The sequence below is a fragment of the Vidua macroura genome, chromosome 23 (assembly GCF_024509145.1).
Source record: "Vidua macroura isolate BioBank_ID:100142 chromosome 23, ASM2450914v1, whole genome shotgun sequence".
Lineage (NCBI taxonomy): Eukaryota > Metazoa > Chordata > Aves > Passeriformes > Viduidae > Vidua > Vidua macroura.
In genome coordinates, this window is record NC_071593.1 from 2,399,081 (window position 1) to 2,414,656 (window position 15,576).

The 15,576-nt window shown below is 59.5% G+C and overlaps 1 protein-coding gene across 3 annotated transcripts; it reads left to right on the forward strand.

Moving 5' to 3' along the window:
* The first annotated feature begins 24 nt into the window (after nucleotides 1-24).
* EPHA2 (EPH receptor A2) lies at nucleotides 25-15,441 on the forward strand. 3 transcript variants are annotated; one of them, XM_053997516.1, is made up of 21 exons: nucleotides 25-73; nucleotides 716-856; nucleotides 925-1,077; nucleotides 1,206-1,330; nucleotides 2,226-2,292; nucleotides 6,926-6,993; nucleotides 7,485-8,148; nucleotides 8,793-8,948; nucleotides 9,044-9,376; nucleotides 9,490-9,614; nucleotides 9,996-10,155; nucleotides 10,331-10,430; nucleotides 10,548-10,603; nucleotides 10,685-10,810; nucleotides 10,893-11,075; nucleotides 11,609-11,670; nucleotides 11,779-11,988; nucleotides 12,178-12,327; nucleotides 12,558-12,751; nucleotides 13,805-13,960; nucleotides 14,795-15,441. In XM_053997516.1, the coding sequence occupies exons 2-21, from the start codon at nucleotides 754-756 to the stop codon at nucleotides 14,898-14,900; spliced, it is 3,297 nt and encodes a 1,098-aa protein (XP_053853491.1). In that variant the 5' UTR covers nucleotides 25-73; nucleotides 716-753; the 3' UTR covers nucleotides 14,901-15,441. The 3 variants fall into 3 exon arrangements, with proteins under 3 accessions (XP_053853491.1, XP_053853489.1, XP_053853490.1); XM_053997514.1 differs by lacking the exon at nucleotides 25-73 and having other exon boundaries at nucleotides 512-856; XM_053997515.1 differs by lacking the exon at nucleotides 25-73 and having other exon boundaries at nucleotides 512-856; nucleotides 9,490-9,596.
* The last annotated feature ends 135 nt before the right edge of the window (nucleotides 15,442-15,576 follow it).

Genomic DNA, 15,576 nt, shown 5'->3' on the forward strand with positions numbered 1-15,576 from the left:
CTGTAATCGGGCGTGGTCTTCACGGCGCCCCGCCCCTTTTCGTGACGTAACGGCGAGGCGGAAGCGGCCTCAGGTGAGCGGCGGGGCCGCGTCTTAAAGGGCCCGCGCGGGAAAATTGGTGTGGGGGGCAAGACATGGGGGGGGGTTTGGGGGGCAGCGGGTCCGGGGGGGGGACAGGGGGATGGGTCCTCCCCCTTCGAAATGCTGTGGGGGCACGGGGGCAGCACAGACCCCGCGGGGGTGGCAGGGACTCCGTGTGGGGCTGTGAGGGGCCCTCTGGGAGGATGAGGGACACTGAGGGGGGCAGGGACCCCAGGGGTGGGGGGACTGTGATGGGGTACTGGGCTGGCAGGGGGGCACAGAGACCCCCATGGTGGGGCCAGGAACCCATGGGAGGGTGCTGGGACCCCATGGAGGGGCGCAGGGACCTCAGAGAGGGCTTTGGGACCCCAGAGAGGGGTTAGCGACCCCATGGGAGGACGCAGGGACTCCATAGGGAGGGCACAGACCCCATGGAAGGGAGTGAGGCACCCCACAGAGGGGTGTCAGGGACCCCAGGGGTGGTTTTGGGGATGCATGGGTGGATGCTGGGATGCAGGGCGGTGTTTTAGGGACCCGATGGAGGATTTAGGCACCCTCGGGAGGGTGCCTGGACCGTGGGGTGGGGTCAGAAGGGGACGCCAAAGCTGCGGATGCAGTGACCCCATGGGGGAAGGGGGGCTCCTCCCTGTCCCCCCCCAGGTTCGGGGGCCCATGGCAGAGCAGGACCGGGCGCTGGAGCCGGGCTGGCTCCTGTCCCCCGCCGGCCGCCCCTACCTGGACTCCATCCTGCACAAGAACCAGCGCAGAGTGTTCGGTGCGTGCCCCCCCCGCGCCCCCCAGCCGGGGTCTCAGCCCCCACAATGACCCTGAGCCCCTCCCCAGGTCTGCTGGAGCGCCCGGCGCTGCCGCCCGCGCTGGCTGTCCCCACTGTCACCTACAAACTCTTCCTGGCGGGCAGGAGCGGCGTCGGCAAGACAGCGCTGGTGGCCTGGCTGGGGGGGACCCCCGCGCCCCCCGCCCACCACGAGACCCTGGGTACGGCCGGGGGGGAGCCGGGGTGACAGTCCCGCTGTCCCCGCAGGCATCGAGGCCACCTCGGCCACCTCGAGACCCTGGTACGGCCAGGGGCGGGCCTGGGGGTGACAGTCCCGCTGTCCCCGCAGGCATCGAGGCCACCACGGTGTTCTGGCCGGCCAAGCCCCGCGGCAGCGGCCGCCCGGTCCTGTTCCAGCTGCACCTCTGGGACTGCGGGGACGGAGCGCTCCGGAAGTTCGAGCACCTGCTGCCCGTGAGCGGGGGACGCGTTTTGGGGTGGGGGACGCGCTCTGGGGCGGGGGACACCCCCAGGACCCCGCGGTGAGGGGTGTCCCGTGCCCAGGCCTGTAAGGAGGAGGCGGACGCCGCCCTGTTCCTGTTCTCCTTCACGGACCGCGCGTCCTTCGAGGAGCTGCCGGCGCTCATGGGCCGCGTGCTGGGCCCCGAGGACCGCCACCTCGTCAGGGTGGTCGTGGGCACCAAGTATCCTTTCGAGGGGTCCCCAAAAGTCACCCCATGGCGGGGGCATTGCACCCCCGGGGCTCTCAGCGCTTGGCATCACAGGCGCTAAGAACGGGCACGCCTCATTGCACCGATGGATTCCCGACCCCTGCTGATTTTATCGGGGTTTTGGTTTTTTTTAGGTGTTCCTTGATCCCCCCCCCTCCACCCCAAAATGGGTTCGCACCCCCAGATCTCTCAGCATTTGGTGTGTCTGCAGGCTGAGACTGTGCGCAAATCATGACACTGATGGGTTCACAGCGCCTGCTTATTTTTAGGAGGTTTTGCTGCCCTAAAGGAGATTTTCAGGGTGTTGGTGTCTCCCTTGACCCTGTGTCCCCCCCCAGTCAGGTTTGCACCCCCAGATTTCAAACCACTCAGTACCTTGTTGGGCTGAGAACGTGAATACACCGATGGGTCCTCAACTCCCATTGATTTTTAGGGGATTTGGGAGCGGTTCTTTGGGTCACAGCTCCCACTTATTTTCAGGGGGATTTGGGGGGATTTTCTGGGTCTCCCTTGACCCTGTGTCCCCCCCCACAGTCAGGTTTGCACCCCCAGATTTCTCAGCACTTGTTATCTCAGCAGGCCGAGAACATGCAACACTTCATTGCACCAATGGACTCACATTCCCCATTTCTCTTTAGGCGTTTTTGCGGGGATTTTTCCGGGTGTTGGTGTCTCCCTTGGACCCCGTGTCCCCCCCACAATCAGGTTTGCACCCCCAGATTTCCAACCACTCAGTCCCTGGGCGGGCAGAGAACACTCCCACCTGGTTACACCGATGGGTTCACGAGTCCCGATGAACCTGGGGTGCTTTTGGGGGATTTTCCGAGGCATTGCTGTTTCCCTTGACCCCGTGTCCCCTCCCCACCCCAGATTCGACCTGGTCGCACACGCGGCCGTGACGGAAGGGGACGTGCGGGCCTTCGAGGGGACGCAGGGGCTGCGGGTGCTGCGGGCGGGGGGCACCGCGGGGGCCGGCGGGGCGCGGGCGGGGCTGGCCCGGGTCGCCCCCGTCCTGGACGCTCTGGTCGAGGAGCTCTGGCGGCGCGACCAAGTGACCGCCGGCGTCACCCCGGGGGACACGGGGGACACCCCCACATGAACCCCCTCTTGTGGGGGGGGTTGTGGGCGTGGGAGGGATAAAGGCGTTCTTTTGTTAAAATCAGCGATTTTCTATGAAAAAAGATCCTGGGTGGCCCGACTTGTCCGATCTGGGGGTGGGGGTTTGGGGTGACGGGTACTGGGGATTTGGGGTAATGAAGATTTGGGAGTACTGGGGGATGTGGGGTGCAATGGGATCATCAGGAGGCGGGTGCTGCAGGATTTGGGGTGCTGCAGGTGCTGGGGGATTTGAATTTCAGTGGGATCATGGAATGAGGGTGCTGCAGATTTGGGGTGCTGCAGGTGCCGGGGGGTTGGGTTTCAATGGGATCGTTGAATGGGGTGCTGGGCCTATTGGCAGATTTGGGGTGTTGTGGATCCTGGGGGTTTTGGGTGCTGTGGGATGTTGGGGGATGTGGCTGCAGAGGGATTATGGGAACAGGGGTGCAGCATTTAGAGTGCTGTGGGATTTGAGTTGCTTTGGGGTCCTGGGGACTTGTGGTGCTAGAGGTGAAGGGATTGGGGTGCTGTGGGTGCTGCAGTGGTTGGGGGTGCGGTGGGATTTGGGGCGCCATGGGTGATGGGATTTATGCTATTGTGGGATTTAGGGTGCTGTGGTGATGAAATTTGGGGTGCCGTGGGTGATGGGATTTGGGGTGCTGTGGGATTTGGGGTGCTGTGGGATTTGGGGTGCCGTGGGTGATGAGATTTATGATGCTGTGGGATTTGAGGTGCTATGGGATTTAGGGTGCTGAGTGATACAGGATTTGGGGTGCTGTGGGATTTGGGGTGCTGTGGGTGGTGGGATTTGGCGTGCTGTGGGATTTGGGGTGCTGTGGGTGGTGGGATTTGGGGTGCTGTGGGATTTAGGGTGCTGGGTGATACAGGATTTGGGGTGCTGTGGGATTTGGGGTGCTGTGGGATTTAGGGTGCTGTGGGTGATGCAGGATTTGGGGTGCTGTGGGATTTGGGGTGCTGCGGGATCATGAGGACGGTGGTGCTGAGGATTTGAGGCGCTGGGGCCCGAGGGGGCCGGGCAGCCCCCCCGAACCCCCAAAATCGAACTGGTGGGTGGGGGGCGTGGCCGGTAGTAACCGCGTGGCCCCGCCCCCTGCGGCCATTGGCTGCCGCCCCCCCGCCCTTCCCACGCCGATTCATGAATGAAAGGGGAGGGGGCGGGAGGGGGGACTCGTTCACCCCTTCGGGGCCGGCCCCGGGGGGTCCCCGCGAGGCTTTGGGACCCCCGAACCCCCTCCAGGGCCGTTCCCCACCTTGAGAGGGCTCCCACACCCCCCCTCCCCTCCACCCGGCCGCGTCCCACCCTGGGGCCCGCCCCCTCCCAGTGCCGTACTGGTGCGTACTGGGAGCGGCTCCTGCGCCTTTAAGAGCGGGCGTGGCCGGTGACGTCAGCGGGGCATGAATGAACAGGAGCGGGCGCGCGGCCCCGCACCCCACACCCCCCGCACTCCCCGCGGGGCCGCCGCTCGTGGGGCGCGCCCGGGACCCCCCAAAACCGCCCCGCCATGGCGGGCAGCCCCCCGGCCCTCACCCTCCTCCTCCTCACCGCCCTCAGCCCCCTGGCCGCCGAGGAAGGTGAGTCCCCCACTTTGTTTTTTTAGGGGGGGAGCACCCCGAAACTCCTTTATTGCGGGCACCTCCAAGGGTGGGGTGGTTTTGGGGTAAATTCGGGTGGCTTGGGGGGAGCTGAGGAGTTTGGGAGCGCTCTGAGGGTAAAGGGTGATGTGGGATTCCCCCTTCCCTCCCCACCAGTTTGGGGTGCGGTGGGGAAGCCGCAGGTGCCGGAGCGCGTTTTTTGGGGGGAAAAGGTTAAAATTAGGGGAAAAGTTGAAATGAGGGCGAAAAAGTTCAAATTAAAAGGGGAAAAGTTAAATTAAGGGGCGAAAGTTAAAGTAAGGAGTTTAAAAAGTTGTATGAGGGTAAAAAATACAGGGGGGCTAGCTAAAATGGGGGGCCAACTAGAATAAAGGAGAAATTTAAATGGGGAGAAAAAAAGCAAAAATTAGGGGAAACCCAAGAGTTTGGAGCAACTTTTCCCATGCCGAGCGTCCAACTGATGCATCGGAGCCGAGCCCTGCCGGGAGCCCCCAAAAGAGGCTGGCAGAGGGGTGAAGGAGGGGGGGATTAAAAAATAAACCCCCTAAAAAGGGGAAAATCACCTTAAAATGGAGCGTTTCCCTTGGGTGGTGCAGGGTCGGGTAGGATCCGGCCGGAGAGCTGGAAAACAATGTCAGGAAAATCCCAAAAAATTGCTGGGAACAAACAAGCAGCGTCTCGGCCTCCACCTCACAACCCTTCCCCCAGTGGTTTTGGGGCTTAGTTTGGGAGGGTTGAGCAGAAGAAAAGGGGGAAATTCACTTTTACGTGTATACCTGGAATTTTTTTAGTATTGAGTTTCTATAAACTCTGACGGCTTTAATCCGTCACTTTTCAAGGGTAAGGTGGAAGAATCCAGCCCCAAACGCAAATAAATCAGAGGCTGGGATGGAAAAGACTCCATAAAAACTAAAACGGGGTAAAAAACCCTAAAAGGAGGATTTTTGGAAGTGCTGGGGGTACAGCAGAGGGGGTGACCCTGTGGCAGCTGTGGGATTTGGGGTGTGTTCCCAAAGTGCTGTTTTCCCGGGAGGGAATGTTGGGATTTAAGGTTTTAAAAGTGCGTGGGGGGAAAGGGAAAGTGGTGGGATTTGGGGATTTTGGGGGGATTGGTTCCCCTCGGTGAGATCCAGTGGGATTTGGGGTGAGCTGAGGTGGGAGGCAGTTAAAGAGGAGGGAATGGAGCAGGATTGGGACTGGGATGGGATCAATTTTGGGATTATGGCTGGGGTTCAGATTGAGATTAAAGAGGAGATGAGGATGGAGAGGGGATGGGATTCATTTTGGGATTGAGATTCTCGTTAAGATTGAGATGGGGATGAGATTGTGGAGGGGATGGGATTGGGGTTCGCTTTGGGAATGGGATGGGATTCGCATTCAGACAAAGATTGGGATCGGGACGGGGTTAGGGCAGGGCAGGGGACTGGGACAACGCTGCAGCTGGAATGGGATTGGGACGGGGGTGCCGCTCCGGAGCGCGGGGGTGGCGCTGGGGGTGGTGGGGGCGGCCGTGGCCGGGTGACGAAGGCGACGGAGAATTTGATGATGATGATGATGACGGTGGTGGTGGCGGCGGTGGGTACAGGTGACTCCCGGGACGGGGCTGCGGCCCCGGCGCTGTCCCGGGAGCTCCCGCGGCTGCTGCGCCCCTGGAGCAGCCCCAGCCCCGGGACTGTCCCCAGAGCCAGCCCCGGGGGCACCGGCAGGGAACCCCCGCCCGCTCCGGCCCTGGCTCCGGCAGCTTTCCGCTCTCCGGAGGCTCGCGGGGGGGATTTCCAGCCTCAGGAAAACCGGGATATCCGCCCCAGCATCCTTCCTGACCCCGGGCACGGCGCGGGGGGGACGCTGCAGCCATCCGCGTCCCCCCAAGGCAGATTCTGGGGTTCCCCCCAGGCAGGTTTTGGGGTCCCTCCCAGACATGATCCTCCCGGGACACGCACGAGCCCGTCCGTGCTCAGCCGTGGGAGCTGGGGGGGCCCATCCGTCCCGAAATTGCCCCGTCCCGCCGGACCCATCTCGCCGCTGAACCCTGGCGTCCGGGCACATTCCTGGGGGGTGATTCACCGGGGGGCCCCGCTCCCTCCTCTTCCTCCTCTTCCTCTTCTTCCTCTCTCGGCGCTGGATCCGGCCGCCGCCCTCGGCGTGCCAGGGCAGGTCCCGCCGGGCCCCGCGGCTTCCCCGCCTCTGGGGGCGGCCCCGGGGGGCTTCGTCCAGCGGAGTCTGCCGGGAACGGGGGGATCGGTGGGTCCAGGGGACACCGCTGGGGCCTGGGACTGTTTGGAGGTCCTGGAGACGTCTGTGGGAAGGGGGTGGGTCCATGGGTCTTGAGGACATCCATGGAACCTCCTGGCATCTGTGGGTTCCAGGGATATCTGTGAGTGCCCAGGACATCCAGGGGTCCTGGTGGGATATCTGGGGATGGACACACAGGTCCCAGGGATATCCGTGGGTGCCCACGGCATCCATGAATTTTGGGGACATCTGTGGGTCCCAGGAGTGTTTGCACATCTGGGGGACAGGCATCCAAGGGCCAGAGGGGTGTGTTGGTGGCACCTGCAGGTCCCGGGGCCATCCCTGGGTCCTGGTGGCATCTGCTGATGTCCCTGTCCTCTCTCCTCTCCCACAGTGGTGCTGCTGGACTTCGCCAAAGCACACGGGGAGCTGGGCTGGCTCACCCATCCCTACGGAAAAGGGGTGAGCACCCATGGATCCGGGATTGGGAATGGGGACCTCTCCATGGGGATGGGGACAAGGACATCTTTGGGGACCTCCACAGGAATGGGGATGAGGACATCCATGGGGATGGAGAATGGGGACCTCCTTGGGAATAGAGACATCCATGGGGATGGGCCAGGGGGCATCCATGGGAATGGGGACAAGAGCATCCACAGGGAGGGACCTCCACAGGAACATCCCACAGTCATGAGGATCTCTATGGGCATGGGGACAGGGACACCCGACACCCATGGGGATGGAGACCTAAACTGGAATTGGGCTGGGGCCCTCCATGGGACCAGGAACATCCATGGGGATGGACATGGGGACATCCTTGGGGTTGGACACCTCTGGGATGTGTCTGGGGACACATGGGGATGTGGACAGGGGGAACGAGATGGGGACGAGCCCATCCCTGGGGACAGTGCCTCAGTTCCCCGCCATAGCCCCGTTTCTGTCTCCGGGGACAGTGGGACCAGCTGCAGAACGTCCTCAACGACTCCCTGATCTACATTTACTCCGTGTGCAACGTCATGGAGGGCGAGCAGGAGAACTGGCTCCGCACCAACTGGATCTACCGCGGCGTGGCCCAGCGCATCTTCATCGAGCTGCAGTTCACCGTGCGTGACTGCAACAGCTTCCCCATGGCCGGCGGCGGCTCCTGCAAGGAGACCTTCAACCTCTACTACGCCGAGTCCGACGTGGATTACGGCACCAACTTCCAGAAGCGGCAGTTCAGGAAGATCGACACCATCGCTCCGGACGAGATCACCGTGCAGGAGGATTTCGCCGCCCGCAACGTGAAGCTCAACGTGGAGGTGCGGTCGGTGGGGCCGCTCCGCAGGAAAGGCTTCTACCTGGCCTTCCAGGACCTGGGCGCCTGCGTGGCGCTGCTCTCCGTGCGCGTCTACTACAAGCGGTGCCCGGCCGTGGTGCGGGGCATGGCGCGGTTCCCGGAGACCGTGGCCGGCGCCGACTCACAGACCTTGGCCGAGGTGCGGGGCTCGTGCGTGGCCGAGGCGGTGGCCGAGCAGGCGCCGGCCCTGCACTGCAACGCCGACGGCGAGTGGCTCGTGCCCATCGGGGAGTGCCTGTGCCGGGCTGGCTTCCAGAGCCTGGGAGACACCTGCCAAGGTATGGACTGGGCTAAGCTGAGGGGGTGTCTGAGGATGGGGCATCTTAGTGAGTGCCTGGGGCGGGGTGGGAGGGAAGAGGATTGGCCCCAAAATTCCCAGTTCTGGATCCTCAGCCTTGAGTGGAGTGTGGAAGGGCTCAGCTGGGAGAAGGGTGGGGCAGTGACTGCAAAAATGAGGTGAAATGCCCTAAAAATTCCCAATTTAGAGTTGGAGAAATGAGGTTTTGGCTCCAAAATTCCCAGCCCTGAATCCTCATCTTTCAGCATCACCAGTGTAGTAAGAGCTCAGACAGGTGAAGGGTGGGCTGGGGGGATCCCAATAAAGTAGCAGCTGCAATATAAGATTAAATACCCTAAAATTCTCCATTTGAGCTGGAGAAATGAGATGTTGGACCCAAAATTCCCTATCCTGGATCATTCCCCTGCAGCATCACTCACACAGTGAGTGCAACAGGGCTCAGCCAGGAGGGGGTGGTTTTGGGGGGGCTCCCCAATAATAAATAAGCAGGAAAATGAGGCGAACCCCCCTGAACTCCTCACTGGGTGCTTGAAGGTGCTTCCCTGCCACCTGCCAGGTGCTGATCCAATGGATGGCGAGCAGGATTTGTGATCTCATGAGTGTCACTCTGTGTGTCCCCCCCAGCTTGTCCCCCTGGCACCTTCAAGGCTGCAGTGTCCTCGGGGGACTGCCAGCCCTGTCCCCCCCACACCCTTCCCGCCCCGGCTGCCGCCGCTGCCTGCCCGTGCGAGGATGGATTTTTCCGGGCCCCTGAGGACCCCCCGGAGCATCCCTGCACCCGTAAGTCACCTCCGGAGGGGGGACACCGCAGTGTCACCTCGCTGAGGTGACACGGCACCGCCCTGTCCCCTTACCCTGCCCTGTGTCCCCCGCAGGTCCTCCCTCGCCCCCCCAGGCTGTCACAGCCCTGGGGCTGGGGGCCGCGGTGCAGCTGCGCTGGGCCCCCCCTGCTGACCCCGGTGGCCGTGAGGACGTCACCTACAGCGTCACCTGCGAGCAGTGCTGGCCCGAGAGCGGCGAGTGCCGGCCCTGCGACGGGGGGGTCCGGTTCTCACAGCCCCCCCGGGGGCTCACGGGGACGGAGGTCACTGTCACCGACCTGGAGCCGCACGTCAACTACACCTTCACCGTGGAGGCCCGCAACGGGGTGTCCCCCTCCAGCCACCAGCGCAGCGTGGCCAGCGCCACCATCAGCGTCAACCAGACAGGTGAGGGGACACTGGCAGCTCCCACACCTTCCCTCCTTGGTGGGGACACATCTGTGGTGACCCTGTCCCCTGTGGGAACGCCTCAGTGACGTCCCTTTGTGTCCCCACGGCAGAGCCCCCCCGGGTGACATCGGTGAGCCTGGATGGACGGACGGCCACCAGCCTGGTCCTGTCCTGGCCGGTGCCACTGCGGCAGCAGAGTCGGGTCTGGAAGTACGAGGTCACTTACAGCAAGAAGGTGACACAGGCTGAAACCTTCAAACCCACCCCTCCATCCGTGTCACCTCCATCCGTGTCACCTCCATCCGTGTCACCTCCATCCGTGTCACCTCCATCCGTGTCACCTCCATCCTTGCCCACAGCTGTGTCACCTCTGTCAGTGCAATCTCCATCCACATCAACCCTCCATCCTTGCCCTGACCCACATCACCTCCCCATCCCTGTCACCTCCCCATCCCTGTCACCTCCCCATCCCTGCTCCATCCCTGTCACCTCCCCATCCACGTCACCTCTATCCCTGCCCCATCCATGTCACATCCCCCACATCACCTCCATCTTTGCCCCACCCTTGCCACTGGTCCCTGCACGTCACCCTAACGTCACCCTGCCGTGTCCCCAGGTGGATGAGAACAGCTACTCGGTGCTGCGCTGCGAGGGCACCTCTGTCACCCTGCCCAAACTGTCCCCAGGCACCGCCTACGTGGTTCGGGTCCAGGCTCTCACCGCCGACGGCCACGGGGCCTTCAGCCCCCAGCATGAGTTCGAGACCCTGCCTGAGGGTGAGGAGAGGCTGAGGGTGTCAGGAGTGCGGGGTGGGGGCTCCAGGGGGTGTTGGGAGCGAGGGCTGGGGGCTCCAGGGGGTGTCAGAAGTGCAGGGTGGGGGCTCCAGGGGGTGTTGGGAGCGAGGGCTGGGGGCTCCAGGGGGTGCAGGGCTCACCTGGGCGGTCCCCGCAGGTTCCGAGGCCATGGCATCGACCACCGTCATCGCTGGCAGCATCGCTGGCGTCGTCTTCGTCGTCCTCCTCTTGGTCATTCTCCTCTACGTCCTCCGGCGGTAAGGGGACAAACCCCCCGCCCCCCGAGACCCCCAGAAAACCCCAAAATGTTGTTGTCCCACCACCAAATATGGGTGATGGATGATCTTCTGGGACTAAATGCTCCTTTTCTGCAGGAGGAGGAGGTCACAGCCACGCCAATCCGCCGAGGACGTCTACTTCTCCAAGTCAGGTGAACCATGGGAAAGTGGGGACAACAGGGATGGGCAGGGGGGTGTGACAGGGGTGCTGACCCCCTCCTTGACACCCTCAGACCAGCTGAAGCCCCTCAAGACCTACGTTGACCCCCACACTTACGAAGACCCCAACCAAGCCATGCTCAAGTTCACCACCGAGATCCCTCCATCCTTCATCACCCGCCAGAAGGTCATCGGTGCCGGTGCGTGGCGTTGTCCCCCCAGAGACACCCCGAAATCGGGGTGGGACAGGGGGGCTAAGGGTGCCCACGTTTTTCGGAGCAGGTGAATTTGGGGAGGTGTACAAGGGCACCCTGAAGCGCGGCCGGAAGGAGGTGCCGGTGGCCATCAAGACGTTGAAGGTGGGGTACACGGAGAAGCAGCGCGTGGACTTCCTGAGCGAGGCCACCATCATGGGACAGTTCTGCCACCACAACATCATCCGCCTCGAGGGCGTCGTCTCCAAGTGTGAGTGGCCTCTATGTCCTGTCCGTCCCCCCCAAAAAAACCACTCCAATTTCCCAGCAAAACACCCCCAAAAAAGTGATACAAAAACAGGGTGTTTCTATAGAGCAACAGCGCAAAGGGGAATTTGGGGGATGAGGTTGGGGATTTTTTTGGGGAGGGAATTCAGGTTTATTTGGAAGGTTTTACAGGGAGGTTAGGGGATTTTTGGAGGAGTTGGGGGAGTTATTTTGGGGTTTTGGCTGTTGTGCTTTATTGGAGTCTGTAAGGGGCTCAAATCTTTTTTGTTGTTCTGAGAATGTTTAATAGAGCTGATTTTGGGGGAGTCAGGGGTCTGGGGTTTTTGGGGGAATTGGGATGGTTTGGGTTTTTGGGGGTGGTTGGGGTTTTTTGAGGGGCATTGGGCATTTGGGGATTTAAGAATTTTGGGAGGGCTTGTGGGAGGTTTAGGGATTTTAGGGGGGTCACTTTTTTGGGGGGATTGGAGGGATATTTTTTTGTATTTTTACCTATTTTGGGGGCTTTCTTTTGTACAGACAAGCCCTTCATGATCATCACGGAGTACATGGAGAATGGGGCACTGGATAAATTCCTGAGGGTAGGTGACACGTGGTGGGAACAACCACGGGGTGGTGAAACGTCCAACACCCACCAGAGGAGGTGAGACAACAGGTGGATTCCAGGCTGGATTCTCCTATTTTCCCAGGAAAAAGAGGGCGAATTTGGCGTCATCCAGCTGGTGGGGATGTTGAGGGGCATTGCTGCTGGCATGAAGTACTTGGCCAACATGAATTACGTCCATCGGGACCTGGCTGCCAGGAACATCCTGGTGAACAGCAACCTGGTGTGCAAAGTGTCCGATTTCGGGCTCTCAAGGGTGCTGGAAGATGACCCTGAAGCCACCTACACCACCAGCGTGAGTGTCACTGCGGCGGGGCGGTGGCCAGGGAGGGGTGGCTGCTTGGCCATGGAAGGGTGGCTGGCCGAGGTGAGGGCACGATTGGTTTTGTTGGGGTGATTGTCCATCACGGTGGCCATGTTGGGGTGGTTGAACACGGTGAGGTGGATTTTTGGGGGTGCAGGGTTGACCCCAATGTTGCTGTAGGGCGGGAAGATCCCGATCCGTTGGACAGCACCCGAAGCCATCTCCTACCGCAAGTTCACCTCTGCCAGCGACGTCTGGAGCTACGGCATCGTCATGTGGGAGGTGATGTCCTACGGCGAGCGGCCCTACTGGGAGCTCTCCAACCACGAGGTGAGTGCCCACCCTCCACCATCACCAGTGTTTTGGGAGACGTTCCAGGCCAGGTGGGACAAGGCTGGGATCAACCTGGGACAGCAGAAGGTGTCCCTGCCCAGGGCAGGGGCTGCAATGAGATGAGCTTTAAAGTCCTTTAACCCAAACCATTCTGGGATTCTGTGAATGAACACCTTTTCTGGGGGGACCATCCCTGACCCTTCTCCTCCTCCTCCTCCTCCTCACAGGTGATGAAGGCCATCAACGAGGGCTTCCGCCTCCCGGCGCCGCTGGACTGTCCCTCGGCCATCTACCAGCTGATGATGCAGTGCTGGCAGCAGGAGCGCTGCCGGCGCCCCAAATTCACCGACATCGTCAGCATCCTCGACAAACTCATCCGCGCCCCCGAGTCCCTCAAGGCACTGGCAGATTTCGACCCTCGGTGAGTGCGGGGAGCGCCAGGATGGGGTGGGGGGCAAGAAGAGGGAAGGGGGCAGTTGCCCAGAGCAGCTGTGGCTGCCCCTGGATCCCTGGCAGTGTCCAAGGCCAGGTTGGACAGGGCTTGGAGCAGCCTGGGACAGTGGAAGGTTCCCTGCCCATGGCAGGGGTGGGATGGGATGAGCTTTAAGGTCCCTTCCAACCAAACCAGCCTGGCATTCTCTGATTCTTGCACATCTTTGCGTCTTCTGTCATTTTTTTGCATAATTTTGTTTTCATCTTTGCATTTTGCACTCTCGTGTTGGATTTTGCATCTCTGCACTCCCACATTGCTTCTGACATCTCCATTTCTGCATCATTTTTTGATATTTCCCCATTTTCACGTTTCCACTCTTTGCAGTGTTTCATTTTCTGCATCATAATTCATTATCTCATTTTTACATTTATTTTTTGGCATCTTCCCAATTCTGCATTGTTTTTCCATCCTTCCATTTTCATATAATTTTTTGCATCCTTCCATTTCTGCATCATTGTTTTAACCTTCCACTTCCACATCATTTTTTGCATAATTTCATTTCAACACTATTTTTGCATCGTTCCAGTTTTCTGCATTATTTTTTTCACCTTTCCATTTCCACAGAATTTCTCATCATTCCATTTTCAAGTTATTTTTGCATATTTTCAACCCTGTGTTATTTTTCCATCCTTCCATTTTCACATCTCTATTTGCCTCCCTTTCATTCCTGCACCATTTTTGCACCTTTCCATTCCTGCATCATTTTTTGCATTGTTTCATTTCTGCAATATTTTTGTGTCCTCGCCTTTCTGCATCGTTTTTTGCAGCCTCCCATTTTCACAGTTTTTTGCACCTTCCATTGTCACATAAATTTTTTATACCCCTCCATTCCTCCATCATTTTTTGCATCGTTTCCTCTCTGCATCATTTTTACGCCTTTCTGGGTTTTTTTTACGCCCGTCACTTTTCCAGCCTTGCATTTCTGCACCACTTTTTTTGCATCTTTCTAATTTTTGCATCATTTTTCTGCCCTCTCTGCAGGGTGTCCATCCGGCTGCCCAGCACCAGCGGCTCCGAGGGCGTCCCGTTCCGCTCGGTCCCGGAGTGGCTGGAGTCCATCCGCATGCCCCAGTACACCGAGACCTTCATGGCCTCGGGCTACAGCACCATCGAGAAGGTCCTGCAGATGACCAGCGAGTGAGTCCCTGTCCCCCTGCTGTCCCCTTGATATTCCCAGACTGTCCCCACACCACTCCCCTGCTGTCCCTAGGATGTGTCCCCACACTGTCCCCAACCCTCCCCTCCAACTCCCGAGGGACAGGGATGTGCTGGGAACGGAAACCGCTTCTGTGGCCTTGGTGGCCTGAGGGACGGGATAAAATTAGATGTTCCTTGGCTGGAGAGGCCGGGATGAGCTGTATCCGTCCATCCGTCCCTTGGGATGAGCCATGTCCATCCATTCCTTGGGATGAGCCGTGTCCGTCCATCCATCCATCCCACCCTCAGGATGAGCCATATCCATCCATCCATCCATCCATCCATCCATCCCCCAGGATGAGCCATGTCCATCCATCCCCCAGGATGAGCCATGTCCATCCATCCCTCGGGATGAGCCATATCCACCCATCCCTTGGGGTTAGCTATGTCCATCCATCCATCCATCCCTCGGGATGAGCTGTGTCCATCCATCCATCCATCCATCCATCCATCCATCCATCCATCCCTCAGGATGATCCATGTCCATCCATCCATCCCTTGAGATGAGCCATGTCCCCCATCCATCCCCACCCCCAGGACGCTGCTCCTGGGTCCCCCCAAGCCCAGGGTGTGGCCGTGGCTGGCTCCAGCCCCCCCAGCCCCGTTCCCCCACTCCTGACTCCATGTTCCCCTGTTCCCATTTCCAGCTCCAGCCCCCCCAGCCCCGTTCCCCCACTCCTGACTCCGTGTTCCCCTGTTCCCATTTCCAGCTCCAGCCCCCCCAGCCCCGTTCCCCCACTCCTGACTCCGTGTTCCCCTGTTCCCGTTTCCCAGGGACATCAAGCGGATCGGGGTGCGGCTGCCGGGCCACCAGAAGCGCATCACCTACAGCCTGCTGGGGCTGCAGGAGCAGGCGGGGGCTGGGGGGGCCCCGGGGTGACCCCAAACCCCCCGAACGCCACGTGAACCCCCCCCTCCTCCCCGAGGGGTTTATTTATTATTTCTGTAATTATTAAGGGTTTTTTTATAGTGTTATTGATGTTGTCCCCATGCCTGGGGATGAAACGGGTGCTACCCCTTCCCTCCCCCCTAAAAAATGGAATTTCAAGCTTGTTTGGAACTGGGGGAGGGATTTTTCTTATTATTTTTCCCCCACATTTCAAGAAAAAAAGGGCTCAGTCCCAAAACTGATTTATTTTTGCTTTTTTTCTCCCTATTTATTCCTCTCCCACCGGGTTTTTGGGTGGTTTTTTTTCCCCTTTAACGCTGATCTGCCAGTGTTGCCTTGTATTTTTTAACCTAATTTATTCTATTTTTGTATATTTATTGCGAGAAATTAAAGGTCGTGTCAGGTTTGGGAGAGAAAAAAAGGGGGAAATAAAAAAAAACACAGCTCAGATATTTTCCCCCTTTTTTTCATGGATTTATGGGGATTTTTGTGGGGTTTTGAATAAAAATATGTGCTTTTTGGTTTTCTAGAATATTGTGTTTTCCCACTGGTTCACAGAGATTGAGGGAATTTGGGGGGCAAAGAGAGGGGGTTTCCTCTAGATTTTAAGGGTTTTATGGGCATTTAAAGGATTGTAAGAGGGTTTTAAAGGTTTTTTTTAAGGTGT

Coding starts and splice junctions, on each gene's coding strand:
- EPHA2 (XM_053997514.1), top strand. CDS start 577: ATGGGTGGATGCTGGGATGCAGGGCGGTGTTTTAGGGACCCGATGGAG. Junction 1,331..2,225: donor AGTTCGAGCACCTGCTGCCC/GTGAGCGGGGGA, acceptor ATTTCTCTTTAG/GCGTTTTTGCGGGGATTTTT. Junction 11,989..12,177: donor AAGCCACCTACACCACCAGC/GTGAGTGTCACT, acceptor ATGTTGCTGTAG/GGCGGGAAGATCCCGATCCG.